At 36.4% G+C, this 22,340-nt stretch overlaps 1 protein-coding gene across 6 annotated transcripts in view; it reads left to right on the forward strand.

Moving 5' to 3' along the window:
- WRN (WRN RecQ like helicase) overlaps nucleotides 1-22,340 on the forward strand; it is a 149,765-nt gene that overhangs the window by 41,391 nt on the left and 86,034 nt on the right. For 3 of the 6 annotated variants that reach the window (XM_023252444.2, XM_045055341.1, XM_045055343.1), the window contains exons 4-10: nucleotides 2,547-2,692; nucleotides 3,911-4,059; nucleotides 4,990-5,139; nucleotides 7,161-7,230; nucleotides 13,814-13,928; nucleotides 17,778-18,201; nucleotides 20,828-20,908. In XM_023252444.2, the coding sequence (XP_023108212.2) occupies nucleotides 2,547-2,692; nucleotides 3,911-4,059; nucleotides 4,990-5,139; nucleotides 7,161-7,230; nucleotides 13,814-13,928; nucleotides 17,778-18,201; nucleotides 20,828-20,908 (1,135 nt within the window). Of the gene's footprint in view, nucleotides 1-2,546; nucleotides 2,693-3,910; nucleotides 4,060-4,966; nucleotides 5,140-7,160; nucleotides 7,231-8,799; nucleotides 8,823-13,813; nucleotides 13,929-17,777; nucleotides 18,202-20,827; nucleotides 20,909-22,340 lie in introns of those variants that run through there. The other 3 variants (XM_045055344.1, XM_045055345.1, XM_045055346.1) reach the window with 3 other exon arrangements.

Below are 22,340 nucleotides of genomic sequence, written 5' to 3' on the forward strand. Positions count from 1 at the left end.
TGTGTCACTGGTCATGTAGCTCTCTTCCCTTTCAGTCTTCTATTGTTTCCTTAATTCTTTTTATCTCTGTGCTTCAGTTTGAATAGTTCCTTCTGCTGTGTCTGCAATTTCGCTTTTTTTCCTTTTGTAGTGTCTATCATCCCATCCTGTAAATTTTTCATTTTATTGTATTTTTCATCTCTAGAAGTTAGTTTTGTTTCTTTTTAAAAATATCTTCCATTTTGGCTCTCATCATATTCATGTTTTCTTTTAAATATTTGAACATATTCAGCATATTTATAATGCTTGTTTTAGTGGGCTTACGTGTTAATTCAATTATTTCAGTTATTTTATTTTTTTATGAAATGATTTTTATCCTGGTTAGGGGTCACATCTTCCGGTTTTATCCTAATGGCTGGCAATTTTGATTGGACATTGTGATTTTACCTTGTTGAATGTTGGATTTGCTTTTTTTCAAAGAAAGGAGCTTTGCTCTGTTAAACAGTTAAGTTACCTGAAGACCAGCTTTTACCTTTTGAGCCTTATTTATTTTGTTATTTATATTTTATTTTTTTAAATTTCTTTTTGGGAGAGCACAAGTGGGGGAGGGACAGAGACAGGAGGACAAAGGATCTAAAGCAGGTTCTGCACTGACATGCTGACAGCAATGAGCCTGATGTGGGGCTCGAACTCAGGAACTAAGATCATGACCTGAGCCAGGTCGGATGTTCAGCCGACTGAGCCACCTGGCTGGATGCCCTGAGCCTTTAGTTTTAAGCTTTGTTAGGGCAGGTCTTTAGAAGTCTTTACTCTGGGAATAATTTAGCACTATAATAAGGTGTGACCAGTCTGGCCTTTTTGCTGACTGCCCCAGGTGATCAACAGGAATCTCTGCTGTGACTTTTCAGAACTTTAGTGCCTCTTCCCAGTATGGTAAGCACTAGGAATTGTTCATCTGATGATTCCCTGGTTGTTCTTTGTTCCGTTTCTTTCTTACCTACCTTTTCTCCAGAAACCACCCACAGCTTCCAGGTCCTCTGTGTCTTTGGCTCTGAACTCTGTCTCCCTGACTCAGTGCTCTGCTCTGGATTCTCCTCCCTGTTCTTTTGTCTGGAAAGTGTTCCACATAGAAAACAAGGGCAACAGTGGGGCTCCCCCCCATTGTTTCCCTTCCCTCAGGGAGCAGAGTCCTTTACTGCCTATTGTTCAGTGTCTGAAAACTATTGTTTACCTATTTTGTCCAATTTTCTGTTTGTTCATAGAGGAAACATATGTCTGATCCCTGGTACTCCATCTTGTCCCAAAGCAAAGTTTGAGATTTTTTTTGTTATGTACATTTTTAATTTTTAAAAAATTGTAAAAAGGGAAAATATAAACAGTAATGGAAAATAATATAACAAACCCCATATTCCTCTCACATAGCTTTAGCAAATCTTAATATCTGTTTTTTTTCAAATCTCTACTAAGAAATGTTACAATAAAATACAGCTGAAGCCCCAGGTATGTCCTTTGTGATTCTCCCCTCCACAGCCCCCTGAGATAACTTCTATCATGAGTTTAGTGTTTAGCATTCTGTCATATGTTACATGTTTTCTGTTATATCTATACATTTTTTTTTTAGAGAGAGAGAGCATGTGCACGTGAGTGTGCATAAGGGGGGGTGGGGCACAGGGAGAGGGGGAGAATCTTAAGCAGGCTCCACATTCAGTGAAGATGTTGCACTGCACTTGTGGGCACTTGATGTCCTGACTGTGATGTCTTGACCTGAGCCAAAGTCAGACGCTTAACCATCTGAGCCACCCAGGCGCACCTGCAATGAACATTCTTAAACATCTGTCTGGTTGTGCACATATGAGAGTTTGATACATTTATGAGAAAAACTTGCAGGTAACAGATTTTACTAATTTAACAGATTTTACTAATTTAATGTTCACCAGTATATGAACGGTCCCACTGGTAGATATCTTTTTTTATTTGATACTGTGAGGCTTGAATTATTGCCAGTCATATATTTATGAAATTGTATTGATAAATTTGCATCTGATTTTGAGTGAGTTTTTGTGTCTTCACATTATTTACTTGGATTTTTTTTTTTAATTTTTTTTTCAACGTTTTTATTTATTTTTGGGACAGAGGGAGACAGAGCATGAACGGGGGAGGGGCAGAGAGAGAGGGAGACACAGAATCCGAAACAGGCTCCAGGCTCCGAGCCATCAGCCCAGAGCCCGACGCGGGGCTCGAACTCACGGACCGCGAGATCGTGACCTGGCTGAAGTCGGACGCTTAACCGACTGCGCCACCCAGGCGCCCCTATTTACTTGGATTTATTGGCCATTTGGATTTTCTTCTGGGAATTGCCTGTTCATATATTTCATTTTCTTTATTTTACTGTATTATCTTTTTCTTAGGGACTTTTCGAGGAATTTTTAAGATTTTCTGGCTATTCGTTAAATCAGTTATTTGTATTATAGATATCTTCTACCATATGTGGTTTGTGTTTTAATTTTTTTGAATGCAGAAGTTAAAATTTTAATGTATTTAATTTATACTATTTTTTCCCCCTTTAGCATGAGTCTGTCTTTTGGAGATGTGGTAGGATTTGACATGGAATGGCCACCAGTATACACTCCCGGAAAGCAGGGCAGAGTTGCACTGATTCAGTTATGTGTGTCAGAGAGCAAATGTTACTTGTTTCATATTTCTTCTATGGCAGGTTGGTATCTCTTTTCTTTGTTTCGTTTTTTAACTTTTTAAACTTTATATTTTTTAATATAAACTTTGTATTTTTTAAACTTTATATGGTTGATAGTTGTATTATGTCAACTTTATCCCTATAAAATTAAGCTTTTGAATTAGCTGCTGCTTCTTTCATTGCTTCATATTCATTCATTCATTCATTTACTCCTTTATTTCTTTAAATATTTATTTTTATTTTGTTTTTTTAAATTTATTTTTGAGACAGAGACAGAGTGACAGAGGAGGGGCAGAGAGAGAGGGAGACACAGAATCTGAAGCAGGTTCTAGGCTCTCAGCTGTCAGCACAGAGCCCAATGGAGGGCTCAAACTCATGAACTGTGAGATCATGACCTGAGCCGAAGGTGGACGCCTAACTGACTGAGCCACCCAGGCACTCCTATTTTATTTTCTTAACTAGGTTCCACTCCCAGCATGGAGCTCCAATGTGGAGCCTGATGCAGGGCTTGAACTCATGACCATGACATCATGACCTGAGCTGAAATCAAAAGTTGGAAGCTTAACTGACTTAACCACCCAGGCAGTCACCCCTTTTAATTAATTAATTATTATTATTATTTTCTTATTTATTTTTATTTTATCATTTACTTTTATTTTTATTTTTTAACTTGAAATTTATTGAAGTATTCATTTTCCACCTGTCTCATTCATATCCCTATTTTTTTTTTTTTTAAAGATTTATTTTGAGAGAGAGCACAAGCAGGGGAGGGGCAGAGAGAGAGAGAGAGAGAGAGGGAAAGAGAATCCCAAACAGGCTCTGTGCTATCAGTACATGAGAAACATGAGATCATGATCTGAGCCCAGATCAAGAGTCAGATGCTTAGCCGACTGAGCAACCCAGACGCCCCTCATATCCCTCTTTTATTTAATGTTTACAACATTCCCGTCAGGCATTGATATTATTCCTGTTTTAAATAATAGAGAACTGAAATTTAGAGAGGCTAAATGATCTGGAATATACTGTTAGTGTTAGCAGAGGAAACATTCAAACTAGTTGTTTTTGTTATTTGTCAGGATTTTGCTTTAGGTAAGAAAGGAAATACTCAAGATGAATGTGCTTCTGAATTTAAGCTTAACATAAATATAAATTTAAATATAAACATAGAGTGTGTAAGAAGTAGGAAAGAAATCAATAATACTTGAAAGGACCTATGGAAATAATAATAAAATGTTACAGTTTTTCCTCAGGGATTAAAAATGTTGCTTGAAAATGAAGCAATTAAAAAAGCAGGTGTAGGAATCCAAGGAGATCAGTGGAAACTTCTAAAGGACTTTGACATCAAATTGAAGAGCTTTGTGGAGCTGACAGATGTTGCTAATGACAAGGTAGGCATAAGGCATGCACTTTTGATGAGCCTGGGTGTTAAGTGTTGATTCACCATATTACACTCCTGAAACTAATATTACACTGTATGTTAACTAACTGGAATTTAAATAAAAAATGGGTAGATGTAATACATATATTATTTTCATAAAGAAGATAAATTTGTGTTTCACAGAATGTCCTGTCTATCTGAATGTTAGATATTTTGAAAAAAATAATTTAAGCCGTATGTTAGTGTAACAGTAAAGAAGTCACAAATGAATATTCCATAATGAAAACCTTTAGTTCTAACCTGTTACCTTAGCAAAGTTGCTTTAAGCTGGTTCCACCCCCGCACCCCCACCCCCCGCATTTAGTACTCTTTGACTTTGTTTCATATATTTGCAAATTTAAGTATTGTATTTTAAGTTTTTCTCATTGATCCATTTATACCAATAATTTTTTTTAAGGGAAAGCATAATGTAGCTCTTGTGGAATGATGCTTAGTGGAAGTTTGGCCATCAATTCCATCACTCTTATTTCAGTTATTTTATTAATGTAGTCATTAGGTTGAATTCTCATGTTTGGCCAAGTATTCATTGGACTAGGTAGAAAGCCTACCAACCTATCTAACTTTTTTCCATTATAGTCCAAGAATTTTAATACCTACATTAGGGAAACTCCAGAGTTAAATTCATATAATATGGACTGCAAATGAGGTTTTTAATGATGGTAAGTTTATCAAGGACTATCTCTGCTAAATATACTATATATATATATATATATATATATATATAGTGTATATAATATATATACACTATATATATATAAATATACTATATATTTTAGTATAACATTTCCAATTTTATTTGTGACTTCGTCAGTTGGTGGTATCTAGGAGTACCTGAAAATGGAAATAATTTTTTGCAGTGTTGATCTTTCATTACTTCTAGCTGAAATGTAAAGAGACCTGGAGCCTCAATGGTTTGGTTAAACACCTCTTTGGCAAACAGCTTCTGAAAGACAGGTCTATCTGCTGTAGCAACTGGAGTAATTTTCCTCTTACTGAAGATCAGAAACTGTATGCAGCCACTGATGCGTATGTATGTACCAAAGTTCTTTAGACTATGATGTATTTTTTAAACTTTATAACAAATCACTGTAGAAAAATTTTGTTGTAACAGTTGCACAAACTCAAATATTTTATTTTATTTTTTAATTTTTTTAACATTTGTTTATTTTTGAGAGAGTGAGACAGAGCACGAGCAGGGGAGGGGCAGAGAGAGAGGGGGGACATAGATTCTGAAGTGGGCTCCCAGCTCTGAGCTGTCAGCACAGAGCCTGATGCGGGGCTCAAACTCAATGGACTGCGAGGGGCGCCTGGGTGGCTCAGTCGGTTAAGCGGCCGACTTCCACTCAGGTCATGATCTCACAGTCCTTGGGTTGGAGCCCCGCGTTGGGCTCTGTGCTGACAGCTCAGAGCCTGGAGCCTGTTTCAGATTCTGTATCTCCCTCTGTCTCTGACCCTCCCCTGTTCATGCTCGCTCGCTCTCTCTCTCTCTCTCTCTCTCTCTCTCTCAAAAATAAATAAATGTTAAAAAAAAAAATTTTTTTTTTTAAATAAAAAAAAAAAACTCACGGACCGTGAGATCATGACCTGAGCTAAAGTCAGACGCTTCAACGACTGAGCCGCCCAGGTGGCCGCAACTCAAATATTTTAAATCAGGTTGGCATTAATTGTCATGAAGCCAAAATAATGTCCAGTTTGTATGTAAAAAATGTAATCTCTCTGAAAACATGGAATAGTAATAAGCCCAGGCTGAGTAAACAACAAATGGTATTGATGATGTATTTGATTTATAAGCAGCTTCAGAATAAAAATAATTATAGTTTCTATACTGAAACTGGCCTTATTTCTTATATTTATATTTAAAACATGCTAAAAATTTAAGTAAATTGCCTCCAAATTTAGCTTTCTACTGCTGTCAGATGTATTTTCATATTTACATATTTGTACATCATGAAATTTGGACTTATCTTTATAGCATTATTTGTTTTTTGTTTTTGTTTTTTCATGAAATGTATCTTGTGTCACAGTGGATTTCTTATTCCCTAATTTATACGTTTATTTGTAGATGAATATATTGTTGTTTTCCTTTTTGCATCCGTTTTTAGGCATGGAGCCACCATTTTGTTATAAACAAAAAATTCAGTTTTTTTCAGGAAATAGGGTGGTAATTTTCCTTTATGTTCTGTTAATAAAGTGGGGTTTTTTGTTTTTTGTTTTTTTCAAGAGAGAGTGACTTGAGCCGAAGTCAGATGCTCAACTGGCTGAGCCACCCAGGCATTCCCCTTTATGTTCTGTTAAAAAAAAAAAAAAAAAATTGTAAAACTTGAGAAATCGTGCAAGTTCTGTAGCATTTTTATTCATGATAATTCAGTGTGAGTTTGTTGTTCCTCTTAACAGTGCCTTGAGGGAGGGCTGTTCATATGTCGACATTCCCGGCTTATTTAGTGAGATATGGGGAAGTGGATATGTGTTGTCAAAGTAGATTTTTCTTACTTGTTTGTATTTTGTTGGAGTCTACTTATAAGTTATTTGATTTGGATAACTCCTTGTAATGTTGAATGCTAAAAAGTAAAAACTTTGAACGTTTATTTTAGGGCACAAGTCACTTTCTCTGTTCTCATAATCAGTAAGGTGATTTAATGAAGGCATAGATCTTTGTGTAACATAATAAGTTGAATGCAGCCTTTTAGGTGCTTTGTGAGTCACTACTGTGGATTTTTCTAAAGATGGGACATATAGCTTCATTTTAAAAAAAAAAAATTTTAACGTTTATTCATTTTTTGAGAGACAGAGAAAGACAGAGCACAAGTGGGGATGTGGCAGAGAGAGAGGGAGACAAAGAATCTGAAACAGGCTCCGGGCTCTGAGCAGTCACCATAGAACCTGACACGGGGCTCAAACTCACGAATCATGAGATCATGACCTGAGCTGAACTCAGACACTTAACTGACTGAGCCGCCCAGGCACCTCATTCATTTTGGTTAGTTTTAGCAAAAATAACTTCTCTGTTTTGTTTTGTTTTTGTTCTTTTTTTTTTTTTTTTTTTTTTTGTAGGCTGGTCTCATCATTTATCGAAAATTAGAGAATTTAAGTGATGCTGTGCAAATGTTTGCTATACAAAAAGGTATGTGATGATCTAAAAATAAAAGAAAATTTGAATGTGCTCTTTTGTGAGGTTTATCTCCAAAAAGTCAACATCCACACGTGTGCAATCTATTTAGTATTGTTACAGCCTCTTGAGTGTCTGAGCCATGCTGATATTAGGGTGTGAGATCTGTCTGGCCAGAGATTAGAGTTTCAGGCATTTACTACTTTGTCACATTGCACTTCATTAGGCTTCTTCAGCTGGGGCTTTGTGGCTTTGATAATATCAGTGATACAGCCAGTTATCTCCCAGGCTGGAGATGATGTACATCCTTGCTATAAATATTTGAAGTGTACCAGTTACTTCATAGTGTCCTGGTTTAAATTTCTAAATTTTCTCTAGGGTAGGATAACCACTGTTTTTCTCCAGAAAGAATGACTACTTTGTTCAACTTCAGTGCTGTTCTTAGCTGTCTTGATAGGTCAGTGATAACAGACTTACATGGACAGTGGAAGAATGTGGGCTTCCATGTCACAAAAGCCAAAGGGGAATCTATGCCATGTGACTTGAGATGTACGTGGTTCCCCATGTTTGAAATGTAGATGATAGCTAAATATCTATCACAAGCATAGAATACTTGTGAGCACCAAGAGGGACAGAATATTCCATGCACCTATATTGATTTGTATAGAGTTGTTATTCCTATTCTTGTAGCTTCTTTGGAGATAGAAAACAGTTGTGTTTAAGATGTTAATTAAAATAGTGATTTTGTTAAATAAGTTTAAAGATATGGCATGATCTCACTTAAAATTATATTGTACCCTTTATACGTGCCATTGAGAAGGGATCCATATCCTCTGTGGTAGACCCTCCTTCTTTACCTATTAAGGTAGAAGTCTCCTTATGCTTTCTTTCTTTCCCTGGAAAGCCACTTCTAATGAATGCTTGCTGACTCTCTATAGCCAAAGGTACTGTGGCTAGAAATTATCTTGATTAACTGAGCACATGATACGTTTTTGAAGCTGATCTGGAGAATAATACAGAATTTATTTAAATCATAACAGAATTAAATGCAACAGAGGGGATTCATGGTTTTTTGAGTTTGTGGTTTGTAGAATTACTTCTAGGTTATGCTTGTAATTTTGTCCCCAATTAAAATGTTTCCAAGAGATGTGTAAGATATTTCTTATTAAGTAACATATAAATTGCCACTAGAAGTCCTGGTATCTGTGTACCTGTCATTGCAATACTGCATTCTTTGACTCCCACTTTTATTCTTTATTGTATTATATGTGTGTGTGTATTGTGACATCTAAGGTGAAATACTTTGACTAGGATCCTAGTGAATTGTAATGAAGATTACTACTCTTTATTTTTTTCTCCCTCACTGGCTTCCTATTATGAAGCCAGAGTTATGCCAGCCTCATTGTCCTTTAATTTCCTTGGTGTATTTATAGATGATATTTTCAAATGACCACTTTTGGTTGTAAGATGGTATTTTTTCTTCTTTTTTAAAGAATTACAGTGGATTATAACATCAGAAAACAAAAGGATATTTGCACATTGTTTCTCACTGTTAAAATAGTCATTTATCCCAGGATGGTAGCTAATAAAACTAAATGATATAGCAGGTAAAAATGCACTTATTCTTTCATTAAAAATTGTTGACCACTTTATGATGTGGAGTTACAGTAGTGAGTAAGACAGTTATGATCTGCTTCCTGACAGGGAGACCTACATTTCTTAGGGGCTATAGAGATGAACAAAAAAAGGCAGTTGCAGTATAGGGAGAGGAGTCTTAGGATGTGGGAAAACAAGGCACTTTGGTTACCACCTAGGAGAGTCGTCCAATGCATATGTGGAAGTATTGCAGGGTTTTCTGCAGAGAGTGATGTTTCATGTACACCCTGAAATAGGAACAGGAGTTAGGTAGCTGAAGAGTAGAGGAAAAGTGTCACAGGCACAGGGAATAGCAGGTACAGAAAGAGATCATAGTATCTATAGGCAACTGAAACTAGTTCACTATGGTGAACTGTTGAGTATGATGAGTGAGGGATGAAGAGGAAGCAGACCAAGGGAAGCAGATAGGCCATGTTTACATTAGGAGTTTGCATTTCCTCCTAAGAATTAGAGTTTTAAACAGAGGAGTGACATGAATGACATTAAAAAAAAAAGAATAACTTGGGCTGTAGAGTCGAAAATGAATTGTGGGACGGCAAGGGTCATAGTGGGGAAAACTTGTTAGGAGGCTGCAAGAGCAATCCAAGGGAGAGGGGGTGGTGGCCTGGCTTGGATGGTTGTATTGAGGATGGAGAGAAGGAGATAGATTCAATCTATACATGGAATAGAGCAGTAGAATCAGCAGAATTTGGTGTGATGATGTGAGCCATGTATCAAGGATCATTCCTATGTTGTTGGCATAAGCAACAGGGATGAAACCCATTGCAGAGAAGGAGCAAGATTTGGAGCTGAGGAGTCAAACAGCTGATTTTAGATGTCTTAAAGGGAGGATGGCTGTGAGATAGCAGGTGTGGGTGGCCAGGCAGCACTTAGATACCCAGGCTGTATCTCAGAGGATGGTTTTAGTTAGAGAGAAAGAATTGAGAGTTAAAGGGGCCCCTGGGGGTGGCTCAGTCGGTTGAGCATCCGACTTTGGCTCAGGTCATGATCTCACAGTTCGTGAGTTCGAGCCCCACGTCGGGCTCTGTGCTGACAGCTCAGAGCCTGGAACCTGCTCCAGATTCTGTGTCCCCCTCTCTCTCCACCCCACCCCTGCTTGTGCTCTGTCTCTTTCAAAAATGAAGAAACATAAAAAAAATAAAAGAATTGAGAGTTAGAGATAAAGGACTGGGACTAAGAACTTTGAGGAACTCTTAGTATTTAATGTTTGCATGATGGGGGGTGGACAGCAAAGGAGTTGCCATAGGCAGAGAAGAAAATTAGGAGGTTTGATGTGCAGAAAGCCAAGTGAAATGCATGTTTTAAGTAGGAGGAGCTATCTCTTAGTACGTTCTGCTGAGAGTTTGAGAAACTGAGGACTTAGAATTAATCACTAGTTTTGGCAACGTGTTAGTTGTTTGTAACATTTTTACTCCAACAGCTTTGGTGTACTGAGTGACAAAAGAGTATTCCAGGGAGAGAGTGGTTATTTGTGCATTGTGCTACTAAAACAGAAAAGGGTCCCCAGGCTTTGGTAACAAGGAAGTGCTAAACCATAGCATGAGCAGAATGATGTGAATGGAAATCATATGAACATGATAGAGGACTTATTAGAGCTAAGAAACATGAGAAAGCATGTGTAAACAACTTTTTTTTAGATTGGTTTGGAAAGGGGATATTCATTCATATCACATATTTGATGGGTGTTTATCATGGGTCAGGTATAGTTTTGGTTGGTGGGAAAATGCATTGAACACAGGAGACAAGCGCTTCACTTCATTTCACAGAAATGAGGGAATGAGCCATGTGAATATCTGAGGGAAGAATGTAGCAGTCTTCGGAGGAAGAGCTGAGTGTCTGAGGCTGATTGCTTGCCTTATTTAAGGAGCAACAAGTATATGTTGTCGTTAAGCATCTGAGTTTGGCTCAGGTCCTGATCTCACAGTTTGTGCGTTCAAGTTCCACATCCCGTGAGCTTGAGCCCTGCTTTGGGTGAGCTTGTGCCCCGCTTCAGCTGAATGTGAGCCCTGCTTTGGGTAAAACACTAGCCCTGGGTGAGGCCCGCTTCTCTCTCTCTCTCTCTGCCCCTCATGAGATTCTCCCCCCCCCTCTCTTTTTGTCTCTCTGCTCTTCACTTACTTGCACCCCCCCCTCTCAAAAAAAAAAAAAAAAAAAAAAGGACCAATGAGGATAACTGTAGCAAAATGCGTAAAGGTGAGAGTGGTAGAAAGTGAGGCTAGAAAAGTAGCTTGGGCCAGATCATTTAGGTCCTTATAGGTGATGAATGTATATTTTATTAAGATAAATACAAAGTAGAATGATGGGAAACCCAAGAGGATTTGGGACAGGAGAATGATATGCTTAAATTTTAATTTAAAAGGACTTTTTTTTCTTTCTTTTTTTTTTTTTTTTTTTTTTTTTTTTTTGGCTGCTGTAAGAGGGCAAGTGATTAGGTAGGGAAGTCTATTAGGCTACTATAATAGTCCCAGCAAGAGATGACAATTAATTGTTTGGGTTAGGCTGGTAGCAGTAGAGATGGTGGGAAGTGGAAGGTTGTGTGTATGTTTTGAAGGTATGTATTGTGAAGGATTTGCCGATGAATTCTCTGTAAGGGGTGAATTGTAGAGACTGAGAGGACAATTAAGATATTTTGGTTGGATCAGCTGAGTGAATGGAAGGATCAGTTATGATAGGAAGGTCATAGGAAGAATGAGCTTGGGTGAGAAAAATCCAGGTTACAGTTTTGGATATGCTACATTTTAGATGCTTATTGATACCCAAGAACATTGTACTTGGAAGTGTGACTCGAGTTCAGGGGGAAGGGTGAGGTTGGAGATGTGACTTTGGGAATCATCAAGGTACAGATGGTAGTTAAAGCAGTGCAACGAGGAGCGCCTGGGTGGCTCAGTCAGTTAAGCCTTTGACTTCAGCTCAGGTCATGATCTCACAGTCTGTGAGTTCGAGCCCCGTGTCAGGCTCTGTGCTGACAACTTGGAGCCTGCTTCGGATTCTGTGTCTCCCCCTCTCTCTGCCCCTCCCCTGCTCATGATCTGTCTGTCTCAAAAATAAATAAAAACATTAAAAAATAAATAAAGCAGTGAAACAAGATGAGATGAAATAGAGAGTGAATAGAGAGAAAGCCCAAGTATTGATGTCAGGGGCACACCCACATTTAGAGATCAGGAAGAGGAGGAAAGTGCAGCCAAGAGGACCTGAGAAGGGGCAGCAGTGAAGGACAGAGGGAAACAGGTGTAGTGTTTGGAAGGCAAGTGAGGAATATGTTTATAAGGAAGAAGAAGTTATCAGCTGTTTTAAATACCTCTGAGTATTTGGGGGAGATGTGGAACTAGACCCAACAATTAGATTTGACAGTGTGGAGACCGTGGGTAACCTTTCCCAAAGCAGCTGTGCTGCATGGGTGGGGGTGAAGGCTTGGTTGGAGACAGATTAAGAGAAAATGGGAGTAGAAGGTTTGAGACAGTGCGTATAGACAACACTTTCATGAAATTTTGCTGTAAATGAGAGAAAATGCAGACTCATTAGCAGATTGGGGGTGGGCAGATGAGATAGTTTTCTTTTTGTATTTTCTTAGCGTAGTGAGAGGTGAAGTTGTTCCCCGAATGAAAGGAGGGGCAAGCAGGTGTTGGAGGCTTGGAGAGAAAGAAAGAGGTATGAAATGGTCATCTTGATAGTGGGAGAGTGGGAAATGTAGAATAATTAACAGTCATTACTTCAGTGGAGATCTGTGTTAAGAATTTAAAGCAAGCTGAGTCATCATGGCTGGGTTTTATTTTCATTTATATTAAACTCTTTGAGTATAGGCATCCAGTAGGTAAAAAAAAAAGCTGGTTTTAATTAGGGTACGAGCTTTCCTACATAAGTACCATGGAGGGAGGAAGGAGCAAAAGAGGGGAGAGTCCAAACGGGGGAGTGATTACTAGAAAATGGGTAAGAAAGGAAAAAAAAGACATGGTGGGGAGTGGATGTGGGAAGGATAGGTGTGTAAGGAAATTTTCATTCTGAAAGTGTGAAAGAACAGTTATATTGAGGAAGACATTTTAGAAAGAAAGCCAGCATGCTGGTGTTTGGAGGGTGGAATGCTTACAATTAAAGTTTGGAAGTAGTGACTTTATTGGCAATTATAAGGTCAAATGACTATAGGAATAGGTGGCTGAGGTCAGCTGAGGAAAAGATTGTTGGAAACGGAAGGATCAAAGCACTGAGAAGGCCACCCTTTTAGGCGGAGCATCTGTGAGTGGTAAAATCACTAGGAATGACCACAGGAGTAGTATTAAAGGGAAAGACAGTGAGCCAGGCAGTAAAACCTTCAGTGAATGAAAGGTTGTGATTTTGAGGTTACAAGGTGCAGCAAGCACGACTAGCAGATGGTGTAATCCCACGTCACATGCATCAGAGGAGCTGCACTTTTGAAGGACAAGAGAAGACGGTGAGGAAGTGTAAGAAATTCTAAGCAGGGGAAGGGCTTGGAAAGGAGGGCAGGTGTGGTGTGGATGGGGAGCGATTCACCAGGCAGAATGAAGCTGAGGGTTTGGAAGATGATTGCTGATTGGAAAGGCTTGTATTTTATTTTGGTCCTAATAACTAGGGAAGTGAGGAATGGCTGTTGGCTAAGGTTATGTTTACCAAACTATTTTTCCTAAGTAACAGCCCAAGTGATGTTATGCTGATTTCCGATCTTGAAGTAATGTAGATGGGTTCAGATTCTCATTTCCACCGTCTTCTGATTAGGTTGATAACCACTGGTTGTAATATGTATGAATACGGATCATTTGAAATTTATTTAAAATTTAAGTAGTAAAAGTTTGAAAGGGACGTAAAGTGACTAAGGTGATGTGGAGATAGGATAAAGAAGTCCTTTTGTTGGAACTCACTTACAGAAAGAAAAGGAAAATGTGAGCCCTGCTTTGTGGTTTGAAAAGTGATGTTGATTGTTTTTTTCCAGAGGAAGAAATGCTATCTAGTGATGTGAAGAAACAACTGATTTCAGTATCTGAGGATATGATGGATCTGGCTAAGCGTCTTCCTGACACTTTGAAAAAATTGGAAGATCCACAGAGGTTAAATATTATCTGTTTTTACCAATTGTGTTTGTTCTTACTGTACATTCCTATTTATAAAGAATTACTTTTCATTAAGGTAGATTCATAGCAATTTGCTTGATTCATAGAAATATACACGGACTGATGTGTAAATTTGAGAAATACCTTTCCAGTTGTTACATTGCAGATCAAAAGCTTAAGGCTTTTCTGTCTGCTTTGTAGGATGTTTTATGAAACAAAGTAAAATAAAATTCAGAAGTTCACAGAAAGGAAAATATTTTAGATTCAATGTTGTCTTTTTCTTTTGTTTATGGGCATCTCTCATTTAATTATATTTACAGTTTGGTCACCTAAAATGTATAAATAAAAACACTTTTTATATTTAGTAGCTTCATTTTTCTGGTTTTTTAATCTGATTATTAAACAGGAATTCTACCTAATCAGGACAGTGTTAGAACAAGAGGCATTCAGATTTTAAATGTAATTTTATAGCTAAAGCCCTAGATAATTTGAGATATTTGGATTAATAGAGGTTGGATTACTGGTGCCTTGTAGCTGACTCTTTCAGGGACTAGGCCTTGCGGGAGTCTTAATTGCTGAATGACTTCCTCTAAAATCAGGAATACTCTTGAACATGGAATGATTACAATGTAGTAATATAATATTGAGGCAAAAATACTTTGTAGGAATGTCAGCAGTTTGTTGAAATAGAATTCTGATTTTGACAAAATGCAATGTTCATGTATTTTTGGGGGATGAGATTTGTGATATATGTTGACTGTGATATTTCAAAATATGATACAGAGAATCAGATCTTTTTCAAAGTCCTTTTTCCCCCTAGTTTGTTTTAGTGGTTTTTATGTAACTGAGAATTTCTGAAAGACTGACTGTCAAATGGGGACAGGAACCAGTAGAGCCATTTCATATTCAATTTTACATTTTTCCCTCCATGAAAGAAAAATAATCACTGTTTACATGGTATTTACATGTATTCCAGATTTTTGTTCCAGCAGTTAGACTGTCTATTAAATGTAGATTATGTCTCATTAATGCTTTGCGTTATAATAACAAAGCTATATAAGTGTTCTTAAAACTTGAGAATAGGAAATACTGGATTCATCTTTAGTAAAGAAAGATCTTGTCAGGTTTCAGTGTCAAACAAGGACTAGTTAAATTTCTTATTTCAGGTTCTTTGTGAGTAGTCTGCATAATACCTAACTTACCAAATTACACATTAGAACCAAGGGGGAGCAAAAGAGTCCTCTGAATGCCAAAATACATGCCCTAAGCATGAATACAAACTCACTGAAGTACATAGTGGATGAAACCCATTCAGAACCTATTTGCTTTTTGTTTATAGATACAGTTTGATAAGCTTGGATATCCAGTTAAAGTGAAAACCAGGCATGGATAAGGAAGGGTGTGCACATGACCACACCTGGAAGTTAAAGGTGGCAATCTGTGAAAGAGTGGAAAAAACTATAAAAATTAGAAGTGAGAACTTTAAAAGTAGAGTCAATTGAGGTCTGTTAGAGAAGGGGACAGTTTTATGCTTCAGTGAGCCTGGAAGGTATTGGATTGTACAATACTTCTTAGCTGTTGATTTAAATTCATTATACATCTCTTGTATTGCTGTCCTGTCCTTGGCATTCTTTTGGGTGCTGATGCTTTCTGTAGGCTACTAATATGCATAATAACAATTCCAAGAGAGAAGGAAAAGTATATTATGCCTTACTGAAGAAGATAGCCTTTGATATTTGTTAGAGTAAATAGTTACCTCACGTGAGGCATGTCATCCTCTGATGTTAGCACAGAATAAATAAGCTCTTACAGTCTTGTCAATCTGTATGTCACTGTTGCTGTATTTATATGTTACAACATTACCATGCATTTAACAATTTAATGATGTCACATATCTGTTTCTCCTAAACTATTTATGTGTGGTTCTTATATTTGAATACCTAAGTATAATGCTAACTGTTCTCCATAAGATTTGAACAATTTTAGAATGTTAGAATTAGTGAGTTTTTAGGTTTTGAATTTAATTTTGATTTTGTTTATATTGATGTAGATTTGTCAACTTAAGCTTGAGCCCAACTTTGGTGCTATTTTTAGCATGGGAAAAAATCATGAAACAACTCCGCATTTTTGATAGTTTATTCCCATAAATGATCAAATTTTTATTCGAATCATCAATATCAAACTTTAAAAGTCATGTCAGATTTTATCAAGTATTAATTTCAATACAGAAGAATTAGAAGAGCTAAACAAAATTGTTAACTAAATAGTAAAAATGTCTCTTTGCTTATCATATTCTCTTTTCTCCCCCTAACTTCCACTTTTATGAAGTAACTAAAAATTGTTTTAATAAACCCTATTACCAACAGACAAGATAGTGTGTGTCATTTTACACGCTAGGGGATCCTGGGTGACTTGGTTGGTTAAGCGTCCAACTTTGGCTCAGGTCATGATCTCACGGTTCGTGAGTTTGAGCCCTGTGTCGGGCTCTATGCTGACAGCTCAGAGCCTGGAGCCTACTTCGGATTTTGTGTTTCCCTCTCCTTCTCTCTGCCCCTCCTCTGCTCACACTTGCTTTCTCTCTCTCTCTCTCAAAAATAAATAAACATTAAAAAAAAATTACACTCTAGCTGTGGTTTTCCTTTGCAGGTTTGGTTATAAATAGATGTTTAAAGTCACTTAGTTAAAATGCTATTATTAGCAACTATAATTAACGAGTTAAGAAATTCTTATCATGGGGCACCTGGATGGTTCAGTTGGTTAAGTGTCCAACTCTTGGTTTCAGCTCAGGTCATGATCTCCTGGTTCATGAGTTCAAGCCCCCATCAGGTGCATGCTGGTGGTGCGGAGTCTGCTTGGGATTCTCTCTCTCTCCTTCTCTCTGTCTCTCCCCTGCTCATGCTCTCTCTCAAAATAAATAAACTTAAAAAAAATTCATATCATATTTATTCACATACAGCTTCTCCATATTTTCTTATTTGTCCACTGATGGGAAGTTTTTTTCTTATTCCAAAGAATATATTCTAGTTTTGTGATTATTGACTCTGCTAAACAGCATCATTTTTGACTTATAACATAAACACTCTTATGTGTTACAGTTGGGACTAGTAACTGATCAGCAAATTGAAAAAGTTAGTTAAAATGTAGGATCATAAAAATTTTCTTTTAATTTAACATATTAGTATATATTTGTTTCTTGGTCTTTTTATATTTATCATGGCTTTTTCATTAAATATAGGACGCTCTTTGGAGTTTCTTTTTTAACTCATGCCCGTTGTGTATCATTTGCAATTTCTAGTTTTAGTTTCTTTGAAATTAGTGAAAACTTAAGACACTTGAAACAATCTGAATGCAGAGTCCTAGGAGTTTTTAAGATTTTTCCTCCAAACTTTTTTGGTTGTTTTGACTATAGTTAATCAACTTTTTTTATAAAAAAGGAAATTTGCTGAGTCTTTCAGCATGTTCAACTTAAAACAAATTTTTTTTTGGTGTTCATGTATCATCGATTTGACTTACATTTAAATTAATTGCCATAAGAAGTGTAACTGGCATAAATAATTAGTTTGGGACTAAAGGCTAGTGACACTAGTAAGCCTACAGGTCAACAAGCATATTAGCATATATGCTTAGTACGTGTACAAGTTAAATATAGAAGTGTCTTACAGTACTAGAGAGTAACCCACAGCCATAAGCATATAGTGGTTATTAGGGAATGAAGAATAATTTTAATCCAATTTGCCTTTTAAGTGAAGGTCAGGCTAGAAAGCTTGTACTTACTAAAAAGCATTATGACTTGTGTTCATAGTTATTGCAGTTAAAGTTGAATTACCCTTTCTTAATTTTTTTTAGGATTTCTACACTATTAAATGATATTTCAGAAAATCTGTATTCATGGAGGAAGACGATATTTGGTTCAATTGAGACTGAACTGAGGCCCAGTGCTAATTTTCACTTATCACCATTGGAAAATCCAACTGCTGATGGAGTACAACAGAAACAAATTAGAGAACATGAAAGTTTTACTAAAGTTAAAGATGAGACGTGGGACACAACACTTGATATAATTAAACATGATGAGGAAAATGTACTTGGAAATGAAGTAAAACAAAGAGAAGATGGGCTTGAAGATGTATTAGAAGAAGACAATAAGTTGAAAGAGAACACAGAAAGAATTTGTTTGCACTCATTAGATATTACAGAATATGAACTACAGATTTTGGAGCAGCAGGCTCAGGAAAAAGTTCTTAGTGATGTTACTTGCAAGTCTCCTGAGGTACTAAAAAAAAAGAGAAAACAATTTTCATTCACTACTAGGGGTTTGCTGATGTTTTTCTGTAAAAGGGCAGATAGTGAACATTTTAGGCTTTGCAGACCACACGGTTCCTGTTATAACTGTTCAGTTCTGCCAATTTAATGTGAGAGCAACTATAGACAAATGTAAACAAATGAGCTTGTTTGCATTCAAGTAAAACTTTACTAACAAAAACAAAAAGTGGGCTGAATTTGACACGTGAGCTCTAGTTTGCTGCTTTGACTGAGTCTAATAAGCAGCAACTTACGGTCTTACAATGAAAAGATTTTAAAGTGTCAGTACACATTCATTGTACTTTGCTATTTTAACATTTCTCCTGATTTTTATATAATAGATAACTCTGGGTTTTTTTCTTTTTTCTTTTTTTTTTTTTTTGTGGATTTCCTATATACCTACTAGTGTTTACTCTTCCAAATTTGCTTTGGAAGTAGTTTTATTTCCTCATACAGATTTTCTTTACTTGATGTTGTAAGAGGGTTTGTAACAAACTGATATTTTTGCCTGACACTACCCTTTCCTGGCATCCAGAGAGTCTTGACCTGTTTTTTTCTTAATTGTTGTTAAACTTCTATATTCTCTGTCAATTTCATGTTTAGATTTCTTATTATGTTCTGATTTTATTAGTTTAATTTGTGAGGTAATGTTTTTCTCCTGGCTAAGTTAAGGATATTTTTTGAAATAATGAGGTTGTATTAGAAAAATCTTTGTGTTTCTTTTATTGTAAAGACAAACGATAAAAAGAGACATCATATAGCCTATACTTTTGTCTCATTTGTTTTTCCTTAGTTTAGAAAATTACCTATGATGTCCATATTTGGTAGAATTTTATGCATTTTATTTTGCAATAATGAAGTTTTACGTTTTTAATATTAAATTTGAAAGTCATATAACAAGGTTATTTCCCTTTTCAGTTTTCTAGTGGCAATCAAAATCTTAGTATTTGAGAAATTCTCTGTTTGGTAACTATATTAGTAATCACTTCTACCTACATATTAATGTGTTTTATTTTGGGTGGCTCAGTCGGTTAAATGTCCGACTTCAGCTCAGGTCACGATCTCGCAGTCCGTGAGTTCGAGCCCCACGTCAGGCTCTGGGCTGATGGCTCAGAGCCTGGAGCCTGCGAATTCTGTGTCTCCCTCTCTCTCTCTCTGCCCCTCCCCCGTTCATGCTCTGTCTCTCTCTGTCCCAAAAATAAAAAATAAACGTTAAAAAAAAAAATTTAAATGATTTTCAAGGGGCATCTGGGTGGCTCAGTTGTTAAGTGTCCAACTCTTGATTTCAGCACAGGTTGTGATCTCATGGTTGTGAGATCAAACCTGGCGTGAGACTCTGCACTGGGCATGGAGTCTGCTTAAGATTCTCTGTCTTCCTCTCCCTCTGTCCCTGCCCTTTTCATGTGCATGCACGTGCTTGCTGTCTCTCTCAAAAAATAAAAATAAAAAAAAATTTTTTTTTTAAGTAAAAAAAGATTTTCAAGCTATTTTCACCCCAACCACTTGTAAAACATATTCCCCTTTTAGGAAATATCTTTTGCTAATGGCTACATCAACCTTTTACCTTTTGGAAATTTCATATTAGGTATACATTTTAAGATGATAGGTTTCATAAACTGATATAGAATGATCAAAATTTAATGATCTCACTGCCATCTTTTACCCCAATTATTGCCATTCTTATTGTGTAATAACCATTAGCAATTTTTTTCTTTATTCATTAAAGACCCTATTTAAAAGGGTAAAATAATAGTAAAAGAGTTTTTTTCTCTTTCTATAAAACTTACTTTAAAATCCTTTTTGAAGGCTTAATTTTTGCAGGTTAATTATGGCTAGACTTCCTTTTCGTACTTTCAGTTTAAAGATTGGACTTTTTTTGGGTCCTTCTGCATTTTTTTTGTGCAGGTTCCCATGCTGTTGGACGCTTGCTTCCTGGGGATTGCCAAATTGCAAAGTTTCCTCATATCCGAACCTTTGCAATATCTGAATAAATAACATATCTGATACAGTTTTTCAAATATGTGTAGGTACTATTTGTAAAAGTGATTAATCTAAAGGTATTATTACAGTCAATAGTAGCTTTTTTGTGAGCTCCTAAAATCAGTAGATACAAAAGAACACCTGTTGTTCCTGGAATGGAATGGGAATGGGAATGGAATGGAATGGAATGGAATGGAATTTTTCAACATTGTAAGGAGGTTCTTGTACTCAAGTCGGGAAACACAGTTTGATATTGTTTAACCATTGTCGAACTTGTCACTTTGTATTCACTTTTAGCTTGTGGGGGGTTTTATTTCAAGTCAGTCTGTCTTGTCTATCTTTCCAGTTACATTTCCTTCATTCTCCTTTTCTTTGGTTCTTTGTTTCTTTGCATCTATTTATTCCTCCCTCTTTCTCTTCTTCCTTACCACCCTCTCTCCCTTTCTATCTGTGTGTCATATAAACATATAAATATGTATTGTAAATTTATCTACTGGAGAAGAAGAGAAAGTTGTCTAAAGATATCTCATGCATAGTAACTTTATTTTGTAGAAAACAGGGTATTGAGTCAATTACATTGGAAAATTAATGTTTGAAATACTATTTTTTTAAAGGATTTATTTTCCAAGGATAATGAAGAGGATGTATCTTATGTAATTGAAAGTGATGAAGATTTAGAACTAGAGATGATTAAGGTATGTTTGAAATTATGGAAATTTGCTTCCAGTTCCTTAAAAAGGGAATTAAGTAAAATATTACCTAATTCTAAATGTCCTCCCACAGTGTGATTACTGTCAATTACATAATCATTAGATTTTGTTTTTGTTTTTTTTTTTAATTTTTTTTAACATTTATTTATTTATTATTGAGAGAGCAGGGAAGGGGCAGAGAGAGAGGGAGAGAGAGAGGGAGACACAGAATCGGAGGCAGGTTCCAGGATCTGAGCTGTCAGCACAGAACCTGATATGGGGCTCGAACTCACGGATCACAAGATCATGACCTGAGCTGAAGTCAGACACTTAACCGACTGAGCCACCCAGGCGCCCCTAGATTTTGTTTTCCACTTCATATTTCTTTACATCTTTATAATGTTTTAGTAGTACGCTAATTTTTACATATTAGAAAACATATTTCTCCCAGGTCACTTCTTTTAAATCTTTCCTGGAAAATGGGTAGCAATTTTGCCCTCTGCTATTGAAATAGGTTTCTTTTTCTTCCCATCTATGTGTATCCCCTTTGATTTGGAAGCTCTGTTGTTATACATTCAGTATTGTTCTTCACTTGCTTTGAAAAAGTCTTATTTACTATGGATATAGTTATTATATATAATTTTGTAATGTTTTAACTTGTTTCATCTACCCCTATCTTATCACAGTTGAAAATACTATTTTATAAGTCTATTTTCCATCATTTCACCCAACCTCCAGTTTCTTTGTCAGGTATGAACTAGGGATGGACAATAAGAAAGCAAAGCTTAAATTTATCCAAATTAATTGAAAATGAAGAAAAACACAGAAGTTCATCATAATGTGTACCTTTTATTCCTCATCTTTAGGTTGATGTGATTTTTTTTCTTTCTAATGAAATGAGTTTAGGGTCCTGATTCTTTAGTTTTGAGCCAGAGTAGTGGGTAGTGACTGGGAATGTGGATTCTGAATTAATTAATTAATTAATTAATTAATTAATTATTTTTGGATTCTGAATTTAGATGTGGGTTCGAATCCCAGCTTCTCCATTTATTTGCTGTGTGACTTTGGGCAAGTTTCTTAGTCTTTTTGGTACTCAGTTAACAGCTGTAACTATTATTTAAGGTGTCATTTGTGAAGAGCTTAGTACAGAGCCTGACATTTCTTAAGTGTTTAATAAATATTAGCTAATAGCAATAATAGAATGCAAATACTAAATCGTACTCCTTTATTGATTAACCATTTCTCTGCGGAATGCTGTTCAAGTAGTGCATTTGGAGGACACTTGCAGACTTCCACAATCTTACATTGTATATTGAACCTCTTAGAAGGCAATCTGGATGCACATATGAGAGAACTTTATTTTCAGAATGCTTTTCTAAGCATATTTGTTGACTTGAATGAAGAATCGGGAACAGAATCACTCTTTCTTTTCCAGGCC

Source organism: Felis catus, chromosome B1 (genome assembly GCF_018350175.1).
Source record: "Felis catus isolate Fca126 chromosome B1, F.catus_Fca126_mat1.0, whole genome shotgun sequence".
In the NCBI taxonomy this organism is placed as follows: domain Eukaryota; kingdom Metazoa; phylum Chordata; class Mammalia; order Carnivora; family Felidae; genus Felis; species Felis catus.